The 24,868-nt window shown below is 46.6% G+C and overlaps 1 protein-coding gene across 2 annotated transcripts; it reads right to left on the bottom strand.

Moving 5' to 3' along the window:
• Positions 1 to 4,205: 4,205 nt before the first annotated feature.
• On the bottom strand, positions 4,206 to 24,236 carry LOC102574659 (cytochrome P450 2K6-like). Of its 2 annotated transcripts, none has more exons than XM_059728752.1 (9): positions 23,951 to 24,236; positions 21,464 to 21,626; positions 20,152 to 20,301; positions 17,804 to 17,964; positions 16,667 to 16,840; positions 14,709 to 14,850; positions 13,328 to 13,512; positions 12,587 to 12,728; positions 4,206 to 6,622 (listed from the first exon to the last, which is right to left on the bottom strand). In XM_059728752.1, the coding sequence occupies exons 1-9, from the start codon at positions 24,134 to 24,136 to the stop codon at positions 6,435 to 6,437; spliced, it is 1,491 nt and encodes a 496-aa protein (XP_059584735.1). In that variant the 5' UTR covers positions 24,137 to 24,236; the 3' UTR covers positions 4,206 to 6,434. The 2 variants fall into 2 exon arrangements, 1 of the variants encoding a protein (XP_059584735.1); XR_009462555.1 differs by having other exon boundaries at positions 6,537 to 6,622; positions 12,587 to 12,741.
• Positions 24,237 to 24,868: the final 632 nt, after the last annotated feature.

Genomic DNA, 24,868 nt, shown 5'->3' with positions numbered 1-24,868 from the left:
GTTGACTCATGTTTATTTTGGAGTCGACTACTAGTGCGAGATCCCTCTCCACAGTTGTGCTACTAAGAGTGGTACCTCCCAGGCTATAGGAGTGTTGATGATTCTTCCTCCCCAGGTACAACACATGACACTTATCCTTGTTCAACTGTATCCTATTATGTTTGGCCCATTTCCCCAGCCTGTCCAAATCAGCCTGGATTCGCTCCTTGCCATCTAGTTTGTGTACCTCTCCCATAGTTTGGTGTCATCTGCAAACTTGGACAGGGTGCTTTTTATTCCCTCTTCCAATTCACTAATGAAGAAATTGAATAGTACTGGGACAGAGCCTTGGGGGACTCTGCTGCCTATATTTCTCCAGGTAGAAACCGACCTATCCACCACTACTCTCTGGGTGCATCCCATAAGGCAATTTTCTACCCACCGAACTGTGTAATAATCTACATTGCAACTGTTTAGTTTATTTATAAGAACTGGGTGTGACACTGTGTCATAGGCCTTTTTTAAAGTAAATAACATCTACCTCTATTCCTTCATCCAAGCATTTTGTGACCCCGTTGTAAAATGAAACCAGGTTAGTCAGGTAGGATCTGCCTGCTATGAACCCATGCTGATTGCCCTTAGCATTATTTTACTTGCTGGTCCCCCACAGATGTGATCCTTAACAATTTGCTCAAAGGTCTTGCCAAGGATAGAGGTGAGGCTCTCTGATAGGGACCACACTGGCCCTTTTCCAATCCTCTGGGACCTGTCCTGAGCGCCACAAGAGCTCAAACAGTTATGTCAGTGGTTCCACTATGACTCCAGGTAATTCCCTAAGTACCCTAGGATGAAGATCATCAGAGCCTGTTGACTTAAATACATTCAACCCCTCCAGGTGCCTCTTTACTAGGTCAGTACAAACAGTTGGTTGGTTGCTATCTATACGGGGCTTACCTAAAGTCCCAATGGGATGCATATTTGTATTTGCGTCCAGGAACACACATGCAAAGAAATCATTTAGAAGCTCCGCTTTGGCCGTCTTATCTGTTACTAGTTGCCCTAGTTCATCCTGAAGGGGCCCTAAATCACCCTGCACCTTCTTCTTACTTCCTATGTACTTAAAAAGAATGACTTTTTGTTATCCTTAACTTTTGCTGCCAGCCTAAGCTCCATTTCTGCTTTGGCTGTCCTCATTGTTTCCCTGCAAGCTTGAGCCAAGCAGCTATACCCCTCCTTGGTGGCAGCCCCCGGCTTCCACAGCTTGTAGGCCTCTTTTTTTTCCCTCCAGGCTCTCATGGATTTCCCTGCTCCACCAAGAGAGTTTCTTTGCTTTTTTGCCCCCTTTTATGTGTACTGGGATGGTCCTTTTCTGTGCCTGCAGGATTAGTCCCTTGAGAAATGCCCACCCGTCCTGGACTCCCATGTCTCCAAGGCCTTTACCACTCAGTCCCTCCCTAACTATATCCTGAGCTTGTTGAAGTTGGCCTTCCTGAAGTCTAGCACTTCTGCCTTACTAGTTATCTTCCCCACCTTTCTCCAGATAGTGAACTCTATCAATAGGTGGTCACTATCCCCTAGGTTACCTTGCACCTGCAGATCCCCAACCAAGTCATCTCCTGTGGCCAGTACCAAGTCTAGTAAGTCATTTCCCTAGTGGGAATGCGTACCTCCTGCAGTAGGTGAGGTCTTGTAAGGAGGTCAGAAATTTTTGTGAATGGGCAGACCTGACTGCCGGTTTCTCCCAACACATGTCTGGGAAGTTAAAGTCACCCATGATGACTACGTCCTTTGAGGGTACTGCCTCTGAGAGCCATCTCAAGAATTCCAGGTCTTACTCATCCCCCTGGTGTGGAGGGCTGTAGTAGACCCCCACTACCAAGTCCCTTTCACCCCAACCCCCAGGTAACCTGACCCATAGTACCTCAATTTGCCCTTCTTCCTCGCCCAGTTTAACTACGGAAGATGTATATTGCTTCTTAACAGAGAAAGCAACACCCCCGCCCTTCCCCCCTTTGTCCTGTCTGTACAGCTTATAGCCCTCAATGTCCACTGCCCAGTCATGGGTAGGATCCCAGCAAGTATCTGTTAGCCCAACCACGTTGAATTCTTTATTTGCAAGCAGGAGTACAAGTTCCTCCTGCTTATTCCCCATGCTCCTAGCATTAGAATAGAGGCATCTAAGCCCCACAATAGGTGGCCTTGCTACTTCCCCATTCTGATGCTTAGTGGTGTCCTTGGTACTTACCTGGACTGTTCCAGTGCCTGGCTTGAGGTTCATTGTTCCTGGCTTCTTTCTGTCATCAAAATCCCCATTCCTTGATTAATCTATTTTAAAGCCTGGTGTAGGAGATCAGCCAACCTATAAGAGAAGAAACTCTTACCTCTTGGAGAGAGATGTAGCCCATCTCATCTGAACAAGGACTTATCCTGAAAGTGCAGGTCGTGGTCAGGGAATCCAAACCCCGCATGATGGCACCAGCTCCAAAGCTGAGAGTTGACCTCTCTAACACAATTGCTGTGCTGCTGTCCTTGACCACTGACCAGTAGGATGGATAAGAAGATCACCTGTGCCTCTGAACCTCTGAGCCTGGCTCCCAGTGCCATGTAGTCATACATGACCCAGCCTGGACTACTCCAGGCTGCATCATTCATTCCTACATGGATGAGGACCATGGGATAGTAGTTAGAGGGTCTAATCAGGTCTGAAATCCTCTTTGTGATGTCTTGAATCCAGGCTCCAGGCAGGCAGCATAACTCCAGTACCATGGGATCCAGGCAGCTACTGGCACTGCAATGAATACTGCAATGCTGTGGAGGATGGAGTGTCCCACAGGAGTGTGGAGGGGGGAGGGGCTTTATGTGCTCAGTGGTGAACCCAGAAGTGGACGGAGTACTTCTAGCACACTTTCCAGTCTGTTGGGAAGCTCATGGGGGGGGACCTGCCCCGCCCCCCAGCTCAGCAATCAACCACAGAGGGACCCCGGGTGCCCCCCCAGACCCAGGAGGTACCAGTCACTGAGCAGGGGGCTCGGGGCGGTCCCCCAGAGCAATCCCTGGCGGACCTGGAAGTGGCCCCCCAGCATCACAGCATTCATGAGCCACTTGCTACCTTGAGGTATGTAGAAAAATAAAGCTGTCTCTATGTCCAAATCTCCAAATCTTTCTGAATCTCTCCGTATTGGTTTGGACGGTTCTGATTCAATTCAGAAAGATTAAAGGGGTCTCCTGATTTGATTAAGATTCGGAAATTTGGCCACCAAATTGGGCCGAAACGCCACCAAATTGAATCAGGGACTGAAGCTTTGCACAGCCCTACTGCAAAGGCTAGATCTGGAAGGAATAGAACACACTTTCTCCCATCGGTACATGGGGGCACAGAAATGCCTGCACTGGCAGGCTGGGGGTGCTCCCACATGCCTCCTGCCATTGGACACTGCTGAAGGCACCTGAGTCCAGCCAATCAGTGACCACACTTGATTAACTGCTGGGCACATGCCCCCAATCCTTGATGTCGGCCATAGGAAGGGGGTCAGCCAGCCGAGAATCTCTCCCCAGCCCTGCCCCCCCCCCCACCCCACACAGCTGCCAATGGTGGTGGAGGGAGGAGTTGGGGGGAAAGAGGAAGCCTCTGCCCCTGCGTTCACCAGCCAGAACTGCTGTGGGGAGTGGGGGAACGCACTGCAAGGGGCTTTCTCCCCTCTCCTGCTGAGTGGCCCAGCTAGGGTTGGGGCACACAACCCTATACCCTGCCAGCTGTTGGGGTGGGAGGATGGGGGGAAAGTGGAGGCTCCCAACTCCCTAGCCAGAAGCTCTGGGGATCATGCTGCAGGGTCATGCCATGGGGTGGTTTCTCCCCTTTTGCCCAATGACTGGCTCAGCTGACAGCCCCACCCACTGATTAATCATGTCTTAAGTGTAACCTTGGATAGGGACCTTTGAGATGGACCTGTATGTGGGTCAGAAAGGTCTCATCTAACCTATGGAACCACAGGATCTTAGAGCATGCTCAGCTTGAGAATCTCGCCCTGGCCACCCGCACGGATCTCACTGTCACTTCATTTGACAGCCCTCTGGTGTGCGCCGTGCTTGACAGGGAGCTGCATGCTGTATGGGTTGCAGAGCTCCAGGTTGCAGTGCAATTAACTTGGTGTCCCTGCTCTGTAGTAACTTTGCCCAAAGCTCCCTTTGGAATAAGAAGTTGGCAAGTACCTTATACCACACATCTATCCTGTTGGGAAGATTTATTAGAGAGTAAATACATTTTAAACAAATTTTAATAAAGATTTAATAAAGATTTATTTGAGAGTAAACCTAGACCAAGGGGCTTGGTAATGTTGTCAAGAATGTATGGGTTTTTGCTGAATCAGACCTGCTAAGCTAGAGCTGTCCAACTGGTGACCCACTGGCCTCATGTAACCCTGCTGCCTCTCCCCAGTTGTTCCTGCTGCTATGGCAGCCAGGGTCTGCAGACTTCCCCTCTATCTTTTGGCTTTTTCTTCCTGCCCCCAACTGCTGGGGTTGGGGAACAGTAGTGGGAGGACACCATCTGAGGGGTAGGAGCAGAGCTGGGTTGCCCATACAGCAAGGGAGGGGCTGGTGGTCTGTGATGCATGTGTAGCCAGGAGGGAGGTAAGGACAACGGGCTGCCCAGGCCACCTTCATGACAGAGGCCACTCACATGGCAGAGGGGCCTGTGGCACATGCAGCATTCATCCCAGGGGCCTGTGGGCCATATGGCATATAACCACTCTCCATTCAGAAGGTGGACATTAATGAACTAAGCAATCATTTCTGAATTATTCCTGACAAACTGCATACAGGGTACTGGGAGAAGTGCAAACAGCTCTATATATTCACCTTTTGGGGAATTGGGCACCGGAAATGTGCAATAGACCTTCACATTGTTTCAGATTTTGCTAGGAGGGTAAGGCACCTGAAGAGATGTGCTGTGATGCTCAGCATTGCCATGCATCAGTACCTTTGTCTTTCTGGAAGATATGCTTTAGCCAAAGACACATAACTTGGATGTCTACAGGAGTTACTAGAAGACAGTTAAAGCTGTGTGATATATAGGAGGGCTTATCTAAATGTGTCCTCTAGCCTCAAAACATCTGAAAAGCTTGTTAAGCTGCTGTACCACACAAGAGATCTTCTGGAAGCAAAAGAAAAGCATGAAAAGTTTGAGTTTTCAGATAAGCATTTTACATATAGTAATTGCCCTCTAAAGGAGGTGGACCAGGAGTGGCCGACTCAAGGCAACCTAAGATGCTGGGGGAAGTTGGCACGCTAGAAGGGAGGAATAGGCTGCAATCGGACCTAGACAGGTTACAGGGGTGGGCGGATGAGAACAGGATGGGTTTCAACACTGACAAATGCAAGGTGCTGCATCTGGGGAGGAAGAGCCAGCAGTATGCCTACTGTTTGGGGAACTCCCTTCTCGTCAGCACAGAGGCAGAAAAGGATCTTGGAGTCATTACTGATGCCAAAATGAACATGGGCCAGCAGTGTGGGGACGCGGTCAGGGAGGCCAACCGCACCTTGTCATGCATCCACAGATGCATCATGAGCAGGTCCAAGGAGGTGATCCTCCCCCTCTATGCGACACTTGTCAGGCCACAGTTGGAGCACTGAATCCAGTTCTGGGCACTGCACTTCAGGAGGGATGTGGATAACAAGGAGAGGGTCCAGAGGAGGGCCACTCGCATTATCAGGGGGAGCAGGGCAGGCCCTACGAGGAAAGGCTAAGGGACCTGAACCTGTTCAGCCTCCACCAGAGAAGCCTGAGGGGGGATCTAGTGCCGTTTAGAAACTAGTCAGGGAGGACCAGCAGGCATTGGGGGAGTCCCTGGTCCCCCAAGCACTACCAGGAGTGACAAGGAATAATGGTCACAAGCTGGCAGAGGGTAGATTTAGGCTAGATATCAGAAGGTGCTACTTCACTGTGAGGATCTGGAACCAACTTCCAAGAGAGGTGGTGCTTGCTCCTATCCTGGGGGTCTTTAAGAGGAGGCTGGATGAACAGCTTGCCGGGGTCGTTTGACCCCAGTACTTTTTCCTGTCATGACAGGGGGTTGGACTTGATGATCTGCTCAGGTCCCTTCCGACCCTACCTACTATGAACCTACGAAACTATGAAACTATGAAACTAAGGCATGCTTGGCACAAGAGGTATAGGCAGCTCCTGTTTGTGGCAATCAACTCAAGTTAACTAACTTACTTGCAAATTCTATTTGAGAAATTCTGTATGCCCTTATTCCAGGCCACTAAAGCAGTGGTATACCCCGACCTCTCCCTCCCCCCCCCGCACCCCCTCCAAAATCACCCAGCTCCACACAAAGTGGAAAGCAGAGAAGAAAGCAATGAGTTGTATGGATGTGTGCGGCAGGAGGTAGGGTGGTGGGGAATGGAGGGAAATGAAACCACACAGGTAAGGCATGGCTGCTAGAGCAGAAGCCCTAAACCCGGGGCACTGCACAGATCTGATAGGGCATTGGCGGTGCACCAAGCCCAACTGCAGGGGTGAGGTCCAGGTCTGAGCTGGAAAGGCCAGGGGCAGGGTGAAACGTGAACCTCTGCAGGAGGCTCGTGAAGAAGAGGAAGAGCTCCATTTTGGCAAGATTCTCACCCACACATATCCTGCGGCCTGCAAGGAAATGCACAACAAGCATAAGGATTTCAAAAGCAGGTTTTAGTCCCTTTAACAGTAAGAAGGGACAAATGGGAAAGGTCAGCATCTCTTCTCAACAAATACCGCTATTAAGAACATAAACATCTAGTTATGTCAGATTTCAAGAGATGAATAGGGCAGGGGGATGGTTGAGCTGTTTTGCTACAGCTCCATAGACATGCGTTCCAGTTTGGCAAGGACTCATGGCAGAGGCTGTTCCCAGTTGACCCAGTGGTATACAAGTACTAGGTCATTCAGGCTAGGGAAGCTAAAGGTGTCTGTCTGAGGTGTAGTTCACATCACTCTCTTGTGGGCTATTGGTCACAGAAACTGGATGCCTTAACCACAGTAAGCCAATGGAGTGCTATGATTGGATAGACCCAGCTCCCTTTAAAGGATGGAGCTGAGAGCAGGACTTCTTCCTAAAAATGCAGCAGTTAGTAAGAACTGGGTGAAACATTGAAAGAAGAAATTTGCCCTGCAGAACAATAAAAGTGAAACAAAAGACACAATCTTGGCATCATTTTACTTTGAATCTGTTTGTTTTAATTATATTTATATTGTCCAGAAATTTAGAAAAAAATATTGTCCTAGACTCTTTTGTTTCTTGCCTCTGCCACCTACTGGTGGAGCATAGTTATAGCTGTGTTGCTGTTTATCATTATGGGAAGTGCATTGTGACCAGATTAAAATCATTGGGTTATGGGGGGAACTGTTTGCAAAGTTTATAATGAGCTAAATTTAGTTATTTAAGTTGTTTAACATAAGTGGGACTGCCCAGTGTGCTGGAATTATCCAGCTAATGTTGCAGTTGTACATTTTATCTAAATTGATAGTTTTGTTATTAAGTATTGTTATTATATTTTTGTTTGTTTTTTCTGTATATAAATTGGTTGTGTTTACTAAAGAATAACATGTTTATTGGGTTCAGTGCAAATTCCTGGGTGCTGAGGGTGAGGGACACACATCTCCATGGGACACCTCAGTTAGTAGTCTGCCTGAGGGGTTCCCAGGGCTACTGGCACCTTGAGGATCCAAAATCCATTGGAGTACTTGGCCTTAGTATACCGGCATGGGTTACATTCACGTAGGCATTGGAAGGCTTAAAGACACTAAGAACACCTATACCCGGGCTCAGAGGCTGCTCCAACATACTGGAATTCTAGCACGTTGGAGCTGTCGGCTGGAGCATGGCAATTAGCCTGCTCCAGCAGCCTCTAGCATCTCATGTATCAGTGTTCCCAAGCTTCAAAATGTGGGGGTGGCAGGGGTGCTTGAAATAAAGCTTGTTGAATGCGCTTCAGTTCAAGCACCTGCACTGCTCTTTTGAAGGGTGGGGAGACTGATACATGAGACGCGGTAGGCCTGTGTGAGTCGGCAGCGATCTGATCTGGCTTTGGATCCAGCCACTTTGGATGGCAGCAATCCGATCCAGAGCACCAAATCGGTTTGCTGCTTCAGAGATCTGGCTATAGGCTATAACAGGGAATCAATGAAATATCTATTAACTTTGCTGTTTTATCTCCAATTTGGTTGCAACTTGCAGAGATGGTAGCCTCTTCTGAGAGCATGAAGTTTGTTTCGAGAAGATACGTGCAGGGGTTTGGGGGGAACTGCACCCCAAGCTGCGGGCAGGCAAAACTTATGACACAAATGACCCTGTGTGTGTTAAGGTGCAACAGGCTGAAAACTGCAGGGGTGGTGGCTCCTGCTCAGGGCACAAAGTCTGCCAAGTTTCAAGAAGATTGGCACAGGGGTTTGGGGGGAACTGCACCGCAAGCTGCTGACAGGCAAAACTGGTGATGTGGGTGGGTGGGTGCTTGGGCAACTGCGTCTGTCTTGGGGCATAGGGGGGTAAAATCTAGTGCAGGCCTGAGTGCTGGGCCCTGCCAGACCATGAAGCCTGGCAGCTGTGTGTGTCTCTCTGGGGCAGTCTGTCGTCCAGGGCCCTGCACCTCAAGCTGCTCACAGGCAAAACTTATGATGTGGGTAGGTGACAGTGTGTGTGTATTAAGGTGTGCCCTTCCTGGTAACGGGGCCTCTGCACAACACAGCAGTGTGCCTCTGCCCCTGCCTTCACCAGCCAGAACTGCTGTGGGGAGTGGGGGAATACACTGCAAGGGGCTTTCTCCCCTCTCCTGCTGAGTGGCCCAGCTAGGGTTGGGGAACACAACCCTATACCCTGCCAGCTGTTAGGGTGGGAGGATGGGGAGAAAGGCCTCCTCCTCCCTTACAGCCTCACACCCGGTCCTCCACTTTACATGACAACAGGTAACTGGCTCAACACCAGTAGCATCAGCAGCAGCATCAAAGAACTGTCGCAGATCCTTCCTTTCTTTAAAGGAATTGACAGCAAGAAGTAAAGATGTTGTGTTGTGCTGTGTTGGACATATGATGTTACTCATGGTGTGTGATGACTTATCTTGTGTTTTTATGTCCATGTGTGTATTATGGGAAAAAAGGAGTACTTAAAAAATGTATCTTTGGAAGCTTTAGTGTTGAAAACCCCTTTGTCAGGCTGAAGAAGTACCTGCAGTTGGTCCTGGAGGAAAGCGATAGTAAAGAAGCCAGAGGCTGGCCTGGCTTGCAATGCAGGCAAGGAAGACAGTCAGTGAAAATGGAAATGAAGGCGTCAGGGGGTGAGGGACAGGCTAGGGTGGGGGGTAGGAGGAACAGGGGGATGTAGCAGTGCAAGTAAAAGTGCAAAGGTGCTTGGGGTGTCAGATGTCCGGCAGGTCGCAGTGTACCAGAACCTCTGCTTCCCTGACTTGGTTCACCAGCACCAGCATCCAGTGATCAAGGGTTTTGGGGCTGCCAGTGCACATGCTCCCCTTTACACTCAGGTTGCACATGTCCGCCATCATGTGGACTGCACTGGGCCACAAGGGATCCAGCCATCTCCTGATGCCCTCCTTCAGCCGTCTCACCAGTGCTCACACATCTGGTGACAGCGGCCTGCCCCAGCCAGGAACATTGATCCCCTGGGACTTCTCCATTTGGTTCTCCAGTTCCCTCACTAGGGGGATCACCTGGCTGAGGAGAGCATCGCCAGCACTAAAGGTCTCAGTGGCCTCAAGGAAGGGCTTGAGGACCACCAAGATCTAGGAGAAGGTACCCCACTCAGCTCTGTTCAGGGGACCGCTTTTCCCAATCTCCCCAAGCAAGGCCATCTCATGGATAGCCTTATGTTGCTCCACCAGCCTTTCGAGCATCAGGAATTTGGAGTTCCATCGAGTCTCCACATCCTGCATGATTTTGTGCTGCAGGATGCTCAGCTCTGCCGGTTTCTCCTGCAGCATCTTGTCTCCCTTGATGCTGCGGTGGAAGTAGCCTGCCACCTTCCTGCATTTTGAAATCATCTGGTGGTGGTGCCGTCACCGGCAGCCCTGTCCCCCTCCAAGGCATCCCTCACTATTAGGTGCAGCCTGTGTGCCATACAGTGGATGGCAACAAAGTTGGCATCACGGACAGCCTTCACCACATTGGCCCCATTGTCAGTGACCATGAACCCACTGGTAAGCTCGGCCTGCCCAAAGAGCCACCCCTGTACCGTGTGGTTCATGGCCTCCATGATCTCCCTTGCTGTGTGGGACTCATCCAGCAGCTCCGCTTGGAGGAGAGCCCACTGATGGCCTGACTGATTGCATCAGTGCCCTGTGAGGGAGAGTTAGGCATGATTGCCACCCCAGCTGCTCCCGATGTTGGAGGTGAAGTGCAAGGTTACCTGCAGCCCTGCCTTGCACAGCTCCTCTGTCAAGTACTCCCTGCATGCTTCATACAGGGAGGGTACCACTTGCTTAAGGTGGTGCATGTGGGCATTTTGTAAAATGGGGATCCACCTGAATCCTGGCTGCTCAACTAGGGAGAAGGGTTGGCTATCCAGAGCAAGCATCTCTCTAGTGCTCTGGGTGACCTTGCTAACCTTGGGAATGCGCCCCCCTTTCTGTCCACCTTTCCCCCACTGCTCCAGGGTGGCCTGCCTCTGCTTTGGGGAGAAGGGGGCTTTGGAGCAAGCGGGGGACTTCCCTTTCAGCACAATCGCACTGGTGCCAGGCTGAGCAGGAAGAAGGGCAAGGGGGTGGTGCCTTCTGAGATGCAGCAGCATAGCCATGGTGGAGAATTGTCTCACGTCCTTCCCATGGCTCAAGTGCCTTTGGCAGTGTTGGCAGATGGCAAACCTGGGATCATCTGCCACCTCAAAATGCTCCCAAACTACACTACTCCCCTGCTTCTGGGTTGATGCTGAGGATCCTGCCTTTTCCCCTTTCTCAGCAGACTAAGGCACAACAGCAGAAGCTGCCTCAGCTGAGCCACTTCTCTCCACAACCTCAGCCTCTTCTGAGGTGCTGCTTTCCAGAGGAGATCTGGGTCTAGGGGAAACTTGAGGAGTGTGGAGCACAAACTCTGATTCCCTCTCAGTCCTCAGAATTGCTTGAGCCAGTGCACTTAGCATCCCTGCTTCCAGCTCCAGCTCCTCCTCTGGCAGTGGGAGGCTCATGCTGAGAGCTGAAATTCGGGTGGAGGAGACAGTGATTCCAGTGCTGGTGCCTACTTCTGGACTGAGGGGAGGTGGTGCAGGTGTAGGGACGTCAGATGCAGACACTGCTCCCACCTCCTTGCTTCTAGACCAATGTCAGGGCTGCTTGGGAAGAGAATGCGTCTGTGTTTGGAGGATTTGGGGGGACTTGCAGCTCTAGCTCTCCGCCTATCCCCTCTCCCTCCCCTGCCAGAAGACCTGGCACCTGCCTTTCCAGCACACTTCATATTGATCTTTCCTGTGCTGTAAAAGATCTCTGTGTGTGTGTAAATCCTTTTGTATTGTGCATTTTATTCTCTCTGTTGCGTGCGTGCACTGGCCTCTTCTTTGAATGTTTGCTTCAGTGTTAAGAGTTATGTAAAAATTGTGTGCTGTCTGTCTGTCTGTCTTCTTGTCCTATGAATATCTGATTTTTCTCTATATTGTCTCCTTCTGTGTCTGTGTATCTGTGTGACTGTGTGTGTGCAAGCAATCTGTGCCTTCCTGCACAGTGATGTAACACAGCTTTCTTTTTTTCAAAGTTTCCACAAAAAAAAGAGCAAATATAAATTCAAAGAAATGAATTGAATAGTAATACTAATATAACTGAATAGAATAGCTAAGCTAAGATAAGATAAATCCTACCCACTCCTTTGTGACAAGAAAAAGGAGCAGGCAAGTTCAACTAGTATTGAGCTACCAAGCTGCAATGTCTCAGTCTGAGCGTTCCTCTCACAAAGCTGGGCACAAGCTGGAAAAGGTACAGAATGCATCCAAACAGAGGCTTTTATGCTGCTTCTAGTCCCACCCCACAGACACTGTCATTGGAAAGGCAGCCAGGGAAAAATCCTTCTCACTGGACACCTACACATGTTGGCCTTCCTCCCGAGTCCCCCCGCACACTCTCCCTTCCTCTTCTAACTTTAAGTCAAGCTGTCCGAAGTGTCTGAAGCACCCAAAGCACATCCAAATTTAATAGAATTATTGAAGCTGCTGAAGTGATATGGTCTGATCCGTGAGGTTAACAGAGGCTATCAAATTTCATTAGGAGCAGGGCTAACGATCCTGGTTCTCATAGCCCAGCACAAGGGAGAATGTGGCTAGCGTCACATTTCTCCACCTGACTCCCCAACCCAAATAACCAAGTTCCCACTTCCAGCTGATTTGGTTAGAGGGGCAGACTATGGAAAAATCCAGCATAAACTACCTTCTCACACATCTGGAGTTGTAGCAAGACAGCTTAACCACTCTGCCATCACAGCCCTTACAGCAGTGGGTGGGGGATGGGGAGTGGGAGGATAGTTAAGCCAAACTGGGAAACCTGGTCCATGTAAGACACAGTGAGAGGACATAAGGTTTATGCTATAATCTACTGAATTTTAGCTCTCTTTTCATCGCAGCAATAAGTAGAAAACAGAAGGTACCTGCTGAGAATGGCATGAAGGCCTCTTTCTTTACAAATTTTCCTTCAGGGTCAAGAAAATGCTCAGGATAGAAAACATCTGGCTTCTCCCACTCTGACTGGTCTCGCAGCACGGAGGTCAGCAAGGGGATGATGTAGGTAGCCTGAAAAACAGATCTATGGAGGTTCCTGTGAAGGAATCTGGTCACTTGATCTGGGACAGATGCTCTAGCTAAAAACATTAACTCGGGGATGGAACTAACTTTCAGTGAAGCATTGGATGCACTGTCAAGATGCTCAAGAAGGCTAGGTTTTGTTTTATGAATCGGAAAGAGAAATGCACATTTAATTTTAAGAATAGCAAGACTACTGAAACTAGTATTTTGATAATTTTTGCTTTTTTTGTTTTTTATGCATAATATATGATAGAACAAATTAATGCACAATTCAAGAAACTTTTTTTTGTGCTCTAATCTTAACCTGAACAGTATATCCCTAGGCCTCTAGCTTATTAGTAAAGCTTCTAGCTTTTTGTAACGTGGTAAAATATGCATTGTGTTTTGTGTGGTGATGTACCACACCATCTGCATCCACTTGATCATTGCTATGGTAATAGGCAATTAATGGTATAGCAGGAATACTTGATGAATACTGTCAGCTGATTTCTGATTGTCTGATTTAACAGCAACAACCAAGCCAGGAGTCCTAAAGTGTGGATGTCACAGAAGAAGAGGGAAGGGGAGCAATGCTACAAACATCTTACTTTTGGGATGAAGTAGCCTTTGAGAGTGACATCTACCGTAGTTTCATGAGGTAGATTCAATGGCAGGATGTTGGCAAACCTCTGGATTTCATGGACAACGGCATCCGTGTAGGGCATCTTAGTTCGATGTTCAGTTCGCGGTGGATTTGATCCTAGAACTCTTGCTATCTCATCTTGGACTTTTTCTGCAAAAGAAATTTAACCTTTTAAGAAGGAAACCAGCATGTCCAAATCCCTTAGAAGTGCTCTATGTGTTTAGCATGAAATGTATAGGCTCATCGGTTAAATGGATGCAAGTCCCCAAAAATCTCTCTCTCTCTGGGCTTAATGGGATGCTAATAGAACTAGACATTTTCATGTGTTCAGCATCCTCAAAGAAAAATGGAGAACTTCTGAAAGTACATGGATAACAGGCTCCCTTCATTAAATTGCTGAATCATAACATAGTTTAACTGGTGCTGGACAGAACGACTTTAATCACATCATAATACTCTAGAACATGCAGTTTTATCCAAGGGTGTAGGTTGTAGCCATATTGGCCTAAGGACATAGGCAGACAAGGTTCTTTGGGTAAATCTGATATCTTTCATTAGACCAACTCAAATAGTTGGAAAAATTCTTCTTACCAAACTTTTGGATGCAAACACCCTTCTTCAGGCATAGGGAGAGTCTGCTGCTGTTTGTGTACTCTCCTGGGATGTTTTAATTAAAGATATCACATGCACCCAAAGAACCTTGTGTGCCTATGCCCTTAGAGCAACGTGGCTACAACCAACACCGCTGATGCAAGAGGAAAGCACTTTCTCTGACTGGAACAAAACAACTCCAGATTTAGATAGGTGTAATTGAAATCAAAATTTGGCTGCAAGAAAATAAAACCCCAAACCCACTCATAAGTGGATGTTTCACCTCCTCTGTGCCCCGCAGTGGAAATGAAGCTGTTCCACTCTCTACACCAGAGCCTATTTTACCTGTAGCAGCTCATAAATTAACTTTGGGGTTCCACAGTTCCAGGTGTGGTGTGTTGGCTGTAAAGGCAATTGTTACAAGAGCACTCACTCTGAGGTGTCAGGCAGGTTATAGTGTGTCATAAATCCAATGTCTATATTTAGTCTACAATTTTTTGTATCAGTAGGTTGATGAAGTGAAGTTCATATGCTCACATGTGAAAGGTATTTTGTAAATTCCCTTTGAGTATTAGAACTGTGAGGTTGCAGGGAGAGTGGTTTTCTTGTGAGAAATGTGCCCCCACAGGTAATTGGGTATTCCACTCTACTTCAGAGCCTATTTTACCTGTAGCAGCTGATCAATTAACTTTGGAGTTCCACAGTTCCAGTTGTGGTGTGTTGGCCATAATGGCAATTGTTACAAGAGCACTTACCCTGAATTTTGGGGTGCTTCATCATTAGCAGAAAGCCCCAGCGTAGTGTAATGGAAGTGGTCTCCATGCCAGCACTAAACAGATTGGTTACAAGGGTTTTTAAATTCTCATTGTGGAAATAACCATCACTGTCATTTTTCTCCTAAGGAGTGGGAAGGAAATATAGATAAAAATGAAAAAGTCTCTTTTGGAAAATTGCAACTTAGCAAACAAAGAAATGGTGTTTAAGGCTATTGTTGCATCAGGGTTGACATGCTCAGCCTCTTGTCAGGACTGAGTTTGTAGATAAGAATTTTTTTCCTGTATAACCATAAGAGACCTGAGATCTGTAGCTATGAGAAGCTAGAGTGAGATCCAGAAAAGATTTGGTCACAGTGACATACAATGTGTTGGTCACAGACGTTTTGGCGCCTGACATTTAATGGACTTGTCCACCCTGATTTAGTTTACTTCTTACCTAGAAGGGGTCAGGGTCTGAAGACTGGGACCCACAAAGGAAGTACACTGAAAGCTAGAGGGGAGGACATGCAAAAGAGAGGGATGTGACCTAAGCTGTTTCCCTCACAGAGCTTTAGGAGCACCCGCCATGACTTGGGGTTCATGTGGTGAATATCCTGAAGGTTGGTGTCTAAGCAAGATGTTTCTGGCAAAAGCTGTTTGAGAGAAGGTGCTATCACCATGGAACCATCCATCCTAATCTGTTGGCCAGACTACTGACCTGGAGGGTGAGGGACAGGCTCAAGTCCCTCCTCTCAGCACATCTCAGAAATCTACCTCTCCCACCTTACTGGAGAGCAATTTAACTACCAAGATATTGTGTACTCTGGTGTAGACTGTTCCTAATTCTTTCTGTCAAAGTTGTATAAAATGCTTAAATATTCACTGGGGTAAGGAATTGAATCACAATCTCTCTCAACCTAGATGAATACCTCAGTCACTAAAGAACAGTGTCTTTCTCTGTCTCTAAGACCCAATGAATATTTCAATATTGTTTACAATGTGGATCATTTTTGAAAGGAAATCATGGGTGAGGCCTATCCCAGAATATGTTGTGCCATGGGGGTCCTATACACACCAGAGATTTTAATCCTCATTAAATTGACTAGGTTTATAACAATTAAACTTGTTTACCTTGGAGCGTCGCATCTGTGTTTACATACACTAGGTTTTTGAACTAATTAAGCAAGGTCCCTGGCCAGTGCTGCAGGAGTGTGGGATGGTCCAGTGCTGCCCCTCTGGCCTGGGGCCCCCCACTCACCCTGTGCTTATGCCCTGCCATGCAGCTGAGGAACCAGGGAGCCAGCCAACCACACAAGAAAAAAAAAGGTGCAAGCAATTCAAAAGCGAAAGCAATTTGAAGGGGTGAACTGCAAAAAAGTCACAGCACCATCTGGTGGACAAAGAGGTTCATTACACATCTTTGAGTGTCTTGGTGTTTGCATGCAATGAATCCATGGACATGACACTTTAATTCCTGCTGAGCCAAATTAAATTATGTCTGAGGAGTTTTAGTTTAATGCATATTTTAAAGCATTGGGGAATTCTGCTCATGCAAACAGACTCACAGTTGAAGCACATGAAATGTCAAAAATCGTGGCATGTACATAGCCCTTAGAGGTTAGGACATACACTTAAGAAAAGGGGGATGGTGACAAAGAGACCGTCTCTTCCTATATAATTCCTGCTGTACTCAGGGGAACAGGATTCTGTGCAGGACTTGTAAATAATCAGGGTTGCAGCAAGAGTACCTGATTATCCTCATCTTCTGCAAAACTGGCAGCATTTTTAGGGAACTCCTTGGTTCCAAAGGGGCTAACAGCAGCAAGCTTTTTAGGTACCTCAGCTAGTTTGTCAGGCAGGTACTTCGCTCGAGTTACACTACCATGCAGCTATGCTTTTAGCTCCAATATACAGGAAGGAAACATGCAAGTCTGAACAAATTTCAGACGCCCAGTTACCTCCTGCTGTTTTATGAGGAAAGCATCAATCAAACTTCTCTGGTCGTTTTTGTCTAGGTTTTTGAGGTGTTCTATGAAAGTAATTTGTACAAAAGCAAGAATTTCTTCTCTATTTCGAAGAAGAGTTTTGTGACCCTTCAGGAGAAATCCAAGGGCTGGGAACATATTATAGACCTAAAAAATAAGAGAAGATACAAAAAGGAAAAATTAGCATTGAGAATACTTCATGTATGTACACTTATAAATCAAGGGTCTGAAAGTACTTAACAAAATTAAATGAATGCTTGCATGCTTAATTTGCAAACTAGCTAACTGAGGCAATAGGGAGTTCTTTTCTAGCACGTGGGGGTACGAACAGCTCATAAGACTTCACTCATAAGCTGATCCTGCCTTATCTAGGAGCATACAGGGGGAAGCAATAATTGCAAAGCTACTGTCTAACCTGTTGACGCTACATGCTCAAATCCAGTAAGTGACATGAAAAAAAAGAGAGGGAAGAGATGCGGGAGCTCCCCAAGAAAGAACATCCAAGTATGATTTAGAGGAACAGTGCACCAAACTGTAGCTTCAAGAACTCTGCCTCCATTCATATGCCTTGTTTGTCTGGGATATGTTTCAGCAGCATGAAAGGATTATGCATCGTTAAAAGCCCTGCAAGAAATGGTAGGGTGTTAGTCAAGAGGTTAATGTATCAGCAGAGCGTAGCTGCCTAAGGAGACAGGATGCTTCACTCTGAGTAGGACTACATGGCAGCCATGGAGGGATGATGGACCTAGTTCTCAATGATCCAGCTCAGGACCTACAGCAGCTGTGGGAGGAGGGAGCTGTACACAAGCTAACTTACCCAGCTGCATCACAGGACCTAGAGCACTGCCCTTTTTTAAACAATAAGTTTTCTGCTGTGTATATTTTGGGGCTTATAAGTAGAAAATGTACGTATTATTATCCTTCAGTCAGTTTTGTAATGTGAGAAGTTCTCAGCTGTATATATGTGAGAGGAAGTACCCAGGTGGACCTACATGTTCTCCTCCATTTCAGCAGGCTGTTTCTGATTAGTAGGAAAGATTTAATATTCTGCACAAGTCAAACAACAACATGCCTCTATTTGAACAGTAAGATAAAGTAACTCAAACTTACTGCAACTGAGGGATATCCACTAACCCTTATACTTTCAGTAATCAAATATAGGAGTCTAATGAACTGGGGATCTTCATAGCCAAACCGCTTTCCGAGTAATATGGATACGATTATATTAGCGGCTGCTGCATTCATTATTATTGTGGGATCAAAGGGTTTGCCTAAAAAGAAATTCAAAACAACGAAGAAATTGTGAAAAAGGATCATTAATAAAAAGTCATGTTTATTATTTAACCATAGCACATAGTGACTGCAGTCCAAACTCAGGCCATCATTCTCCTAGGTACTGTGCATACAAATGAGAGGTACTTTTTGGCCCAAAGAGTTTGCAATTTAAGGGTGCCTAGACATGCTCAGCAAGCTTGCAATCTAAGGGTGGCTATATGTGTGCAGCGAGGCTGTGCTCTGACGCGCTGAAAGTACAATACATCGGAGCAGACTTGCTTAATCAATTCTGCTACAGCACAGTAATTACTGTGCTCCAGCAGACTCCAGTGTCACGTGTATCAGCGTCCCTGCTCTGAAAAATGGCAGCGTGAGGGCTTTACCTAATTTGTGTGATAAGTTTTAGTTAAAGTGCCCCCACCACCATTTTTCAGCATGGGGATGCTAATACGTGAGATGGTCTGGGGACTTTAATTAGAATGGCTGTCAGAGCTGCTCTAATTAAAGTGCCCCAGCACCCCGCACTCCCAGAGCATGTGAATAAAAGACCTAAGCTGTCACAGAAAAGAGTGGATTAGAGCAAATATTATCATTCTCATTTACAGAGGGAAAACTGAGGCCAAGACAGAGGAAGTAACGTGACTGAGGTCACATCAGAGCTTGGTGGCACAACGAAGAACTTAGTCCAGGCATACTGAGTTCCTGCTTCCTGACACAGGCTTACCCACTGTTACAGATCTCATGGAGCTTTTCCTTGATGGCTACTTATGAGGCTGGCATGTTTGGATCCACATGCCCTTGGTCTCGCTATGCCTGTGCAGGTTCTTGGCATTGACTTCTATGGCTTCTTGGGTTAATGTTAAGGGAAAAGTTACCCAGCGTGGTCCCCATTACTAGATGTGGGACCGGCAATCCATCTGTCTTAGGCCCCAGGATTCTCCAAGAGATGGAGCAGACTTTCCCCAGAACATAGGGGGTCCTCTGGGTAACAGTTTAACCAATCAGGAATACATGACTGTTGGAACAAGCATGAGAGTATATGCAGAAGCAATTCTAAACCTATTGCTGTTTTAGAAAGCAGAAGTGATATAATGATAATAAAAATACCCCGTATGCCATTTCCTGCCTCAGTTTCCTCAAAACTCTTCAGCTCTCTCTTTGAGACTGCTTCCTTTCCTGATCCTAGGTTTAGTTTTCCTGGACCTCGTATCTCTGGTTCACTCTTCCTCTCCGCTAGTTCTGGGCTACAATACACAGTTGCTCAGAGCCCTGCTTGACCTATAATAACTTCCAGTCCCTTCTGCTCCATTCTGCGCAGCCTCATTCTTCCCCTTGCTTGATGAGCTCAGCAGTTGCTTGGTTACAAATCAATTGAAATCTAGACCTAAAAGACTGGTTTTGCTCAGTTATATCCCTCTTATTCTTTTGCTTTTGTTGTGATCCTTCATGTCTGCCCCATTTAAAGGTAAATACACAGGCATCAGTCTCTCTGCTTGAATCCTGGAGATCATAAACAGAATCCAGGAGTTGGACATCAAGAGCTGTTTCCAACCATCATGAAACCATCTTCAACCAAGAGGTAATAACTTATAGTGGATTATTCTGAAGAAAACTGTAGATGCATATTATATTCACAGTCAAGGAGACCTTACATTCAATTCATTTAGAGAGACCTATCTTGAAATAAGGAATGAAGGTGTTAGCTTTTTTGTTGTCCTAGTTTATGTGTCCCTAATGCTACTTCCCACTTCAATCCATGAAGGCCGTGAACTGAGAAAATATTATCACTGATGGAGGATCTGCCCTGGAGGGGCAGGCAGGTTCCATTAACATCACAGTATGGATCAAGATTCATGGATCCCCATTCAAGCTCATGTTGCCTTGAGCCCAAACGTTGTCAGTCCCAAAGACTGGGGATGGAGAGGGTCTGTGTTCATGGGCATTTGAAATTCCAAGGCTGACTTTAGAAAGACATGGAAGAGGAAGAGAAAACAATGACTGGAGGTACTGCTCTCCGTGCTGTATAAATTACCTTTAATTTCTCTAGCAAATAATTGAAAAAGAATCAGCAATATTTTACAGTTCCTCAATGGAAAACATTTCATGAAACATGATACTTTTACGCATCTTACAAGGCATGAAGCAAAATCGTAGAGGTTGTCTGAAGTTAAGCCCCCACCCACCTTTCTGAGATTCAATATTCTCTATCAGATGTTCACACTCTTCAACTATCCGGTCCTCAATGGCTGCCTTGCCCGTCCCAAAGTCTCGCAAGGTTGAGAGAGTAAATTTTCGCATCACTTTCCAGTTTTCACCACGTGCAAAAATAATTCCTAAAGAAAAGCAAAAACTTCAGGTCACAAGAATAATTTAAATCAATGCTTAGAAATATTGAAAATATTACTCTTCCTTTCATAACATTTGGATAGATTAGTGCTTGGGTAGAAAAGCCGCCATATACCTTCTTAGAAAACATTGCTAGTTTCCAAGATCTGTTTTTATTCCAATGCAGAATGAAAATGAATGTTTTAAAAATCTAATGAAAAACATGTTTTACAGAGAAAAGCATAGCTCAATTAGAGCTGTCTTCTGGAACATGGGGAGTTTCTGTTCCAAGCACTGCTCAACAGAAAAGTGAACTTATGTCACCCACACTAGAGGAACCCATCACCTGGCTAGACTGGGGTTTCTCCCTCCATAAAATAATTTGTGTACTTGAAATCCCTTCCCAGCAAAGTTTATCTAGAATTTTTTATATTGTAAACTCTTCTCTAGGATGGTTTTGTCAGGGAAATTCCTTTCTTGAATCGGGGTTTGGAGCCAATGATCTCTTTAGGTCCCTTCCAGTCCTACTTTTCTGTGCTTCTGATTTTCTTTCTTACTTACCCATACTGTCATAAAATACAACAGTCAACATGCTTAGATAATGGTATATTCATTCTCTAACTGTTTTTGTAATGCAGGTAAATTCAATTAAATATATTTTTCTATTTAATTTAAGAGAAAAGCACCATATTTATAGAGATTTACAATCCTTCAGAAGAGAAAAACTGTCCAGAAAATATCCAATGGTAAGGTGTCACAAGCAGGGGTAACACCTGACGGTTACATTTCCTTTTTATAGGGTTTTCTTATACAGAAGTTTTGCTAGGTGCGTGTTATTTGAGAAGCACTTGGGATCTTCTTGCCTTGTTTAATGACCTGCTAGTTAGCCTGTAGTTTTTCTTATACTTATGTATAGTGAGGATAAGGAGGTATTAGGAAGTCTTATTTCTCCATGATGCTCAGTATGGTAGTCTCTGCTCTCACCCACACCTATTTTGTCTTCAACTACACCTGCTGACTGCACTGAAGTTCCTGTCATTTAAATAGATTTAGAAGGATGAGGGTACAAACAGGCACATTAGCACCTCAATCATCTGTTCCCTACATGGGGCAACATTTCTACTTGCTTGAGTCAAGTTAGTTTATGAGTAACAATAAAATATAAGTCACCATTTCCTTTGAATAAGTCTTCAAATACTGGAATTTTAGGCCTCTCTGCAAATGCATCTGCCTGATTCACCAGAGCTTCCTTCACTGTCTCGTAGCCTGAGAGCACCACCATCTTTGTGAATCCCATCTGAATGCTGAAGACTGGCCCATACGATTTTGACAGCTTAAATGAGGAAAAAATAAAAGTATTTCACAAGCAGTGGGCCAAATTCACCTACTGAAGTCAACAAAGCTACAGCAGAGATGTTTGCTTGAAAAAATTGACATTATGGAAAGAATAATTGAGACAAATAGAGAAAGACATGCCAATCCATTATCGCTCTGCCCACTTTTGACTGATTTGTAGGAAATGAATTCATGTTTATGGACACTATAAAGAACATACCTTTAAATAGTGTCACCTGAAGGTTTTCCCTTTCAGTTACAGGAGGGAGGTATAATGTTATTTGTACACATTGGCTGCATGAATAAAGATCTGCCTGTTATTTGCATTCGGAATCCACAGCGAGCGCAGTGATTTGTTAATGCAAACTTGGACTCAAAAATGTCATTGAAATCATGGGCGACTGGTGCCTCCTGATTGTGGGGGGTGGGGGTGAGGGGGTGTTCCCCCAGTGGCTGATCTCTGATAAAACCAGAAGTCCCGCTGGAGCTTCTCTTAGCACCCCCACTCCCTGGCTGGCGAAGGCCAATCTCAGGGTGGGCACATGCCCCCCCCACCCCCCTGTGCCCCCTCAAGCATCGCCTATGATTGAAATAAAGATCACACTTCAAATCCATCTTTGATTGGAGCTATTAGAAGATATTACAGGGAGGAAGTATCACATTCAGATTTCTGCTAGATATGTGGGATGCGTATGTGGAGAAAGCGGCCTGTGAGTTAAAGGGTGCCCTCGAGAAGGCCACAAAGTGGTCAGAGGTGCAGGTAGCTCAGGAGCTGTATCATCGTTGTTAGCAGAGTATGTGGGATTGAGTGGCAGTAATAGATTTCCTGTAAGTGTCACCAATGATGAAAGGAAGCATTCTAACATAATACAAACCTTAGTCTGTCTGTCTGTCTGTCTGTAATGCTCCAGGGCAACTGCGCATGCACCACCCACAGGGCAGGTCAGATTGGCTGGCCTGGAGCATTACAAACAGACATACAGACAGGAGGAAGCAAAGGCGGTCGGGGGCCAGGGGGTGGGCCAGGTGGTCAGGGGTGCAGTGCGCTGCCTGCTGCAGGGCACAATGTGCTCCTTGCCACAGGATGTGGCCATGTGGCATGCTGTCTGCCATGGGGCACCCCATGGCACATGTTTTTGGGAGGCACGGTGTGGCACCTGCTCCCTTCCGTGCTGCCTTTCACACACTGCTGCCTGTTGTTGGGAAGCATGGCGTGGCATACCCCAAGACCACAGCTGGCAGGGAGCATGAGGCGGTTGGGAGGAAGAGGAGGGGAGCAGGCATGGAGGGAAGTGCGTTGTGCTGCTCCCTAGATCTCCTGCCCCGCTCCCTGGTCCCTGACTGCCTCCGCCCTGGGATGGGGAGTGAATAGGGAACATGCGGGGGTGGTTGCTTGTGGCTGGACACTGAGTGGGGGCAATGCAAGGCACAGTCTGGTGGCTATGGCTGCTGCATGCAAGCTTCCCCCGACTCCTTCCTGGGAGTTAGTGCAGGGTGGAGCGGTGGGAGGTGGTGGGGGGGGGCACACGGGGCTGGGGGGAGCATGTGCCCCACTTTGGCTCCTCCATCCATGCCCCTGAATGAGCCATGGAACTCTTGATTGCCCCATGACCTGGCCCAGCCAGAGCCCTGTTCATAAAGAAATCAGAGAAAAAATGCGTTGTAGGGCTTTTGGAAAAGGGACTATGAATAGTTAGGATGGGAAAGATGAATTATGAGCAGTTGTAGAAAAACCATGAACTCTTCAGAGAAAACTAAATTCTCAGGAGCTAGCAGAGCACAGGCAGTGACTTATTGTACACCAAGAACCACAAGATAAGCAAGGGCCCATGACTGATAGAGGTTCTGACCCAGATTCCTGGCAGAGATACCATCTGTTGGGGGAAATATTGAGGATGATTTACTAGAGGGAAGCAGGATTGAAGATGCCCGAAGTAGCAACTATGCTTCATCCACTCAGAATTTCCCCCATTTTACAGCTGAAGTGGAAAAGTCTTCAGGCCAAAGGAGAGCACCTCTAGGCAGAGACGGATCAAGTGCAACATGATGCCCAGCTCCTTGCGACAGTTAGCAAAAAGAAAAGAAATGAGTGCACCAGCTGCAAGAAAAGCAGCGTCCGCCGGAGCAAGCGGAGGAGAACCAGCAGGGGAAGGGGAGAGGCAACATGAGCTTGAAATGGAGGAAAAGTGCCAATGGCCCCTCAATACCACGAGGTATTCTCAAAAACAAGGCATTCACAAAAGCTGTACAAAATCCTTTTGTCTTTTGGAACAAGGTGGTGTAATGGTATGTAATGATCTATGGGAGAAGAGAAAGATTTACCTCAATGAGAGTCCGGTAGGGTCTCTTCAGATCGATGATGTGCAGGTTTCCAATGATGGGTAAAGGCCTTGGTCCTGGGGGAAAATCCCTTCTGATGCGGGTACTCCAGAACCTTGCAATTTTTATAATAAACATGAGGGTCAGGGCAACCACCAGAAATATCGGAACGGGATCAGCCCAATCCATTTCTCTTCAGCAAGCAGGTGGTTGGAAGGGTTAAAATGAGAGGGTGAGCAGAACAAGCTAGACCACGGTGTAATGCTGGAGAACACAGACTACTGCACAAACATCATGTACAATGGAGGATTTTAACTCTCATGGGATTAGGAAATAATTAATCTCCTCCCCCTGGAGAGGGGCGATTGAAGCACGTGTGTCTTTGGTGTTTTACTTTTAAACAAACTGCATAGCTGGTTGGCAGAGAAGTCTGTAACTCTCCTTTCTTTACTTTCTTAGCGCTTAGTACAACATTCTGGTTCAGCAGGGAGGACATCCAGTTCCCACTTTGCATGGAATGTGGCATATTCCAAACCGAGCAAATGATGAGAGGTGTTTCCTGACTGGGCCCTGGAGCTGGGGTGCCGGGCATCCAGGTGGATGAACACTGCGCTGAAGGAGGGATGCTTAAAAATGCCGAGGATTGTAATAACTCTGTTGTCATTGAAGTCCATGGGGCATCTATGGAAGCAAATTAGTCCAATGTTGAGCCATTTTGGAAGCTGAATCTGTTTCTTGAAGGAAATCAAATCCACACCATACTTCTGGAAGAAAAGTCATGTACTTTTCACATGGGCTTGCTACTACACAGCCCAGGGTTTCCTAGGACATGAAAAGTGCAAGACACCAAAGTTTTACTGGGCGTGTTTACACAAGACATGCACTGCAGTGTTGCCTAATTAGCTCTGCAGTCTACAAGTG

Source organism: Alligator mississippiensis, chromosome 1, assembly GCF_030867095.1.
Source record: "Alligator mississippiensis isolate rAllMis1 chromosome 1, rAllMis1, whole genome shotgun sequence".
Classification (NCBI taxonomy): domain Eukaryota; kingdom Metazoa; phylum Chordata; order Crocodylia; family Alligatoridae; genus Alligator; species Alligator mississippiensis.
The sequence above is the reverse complement of the archived record's forward strand: the minus strand, read 5'-3'. Positions and strand labels throughout refer to the sequence as shown.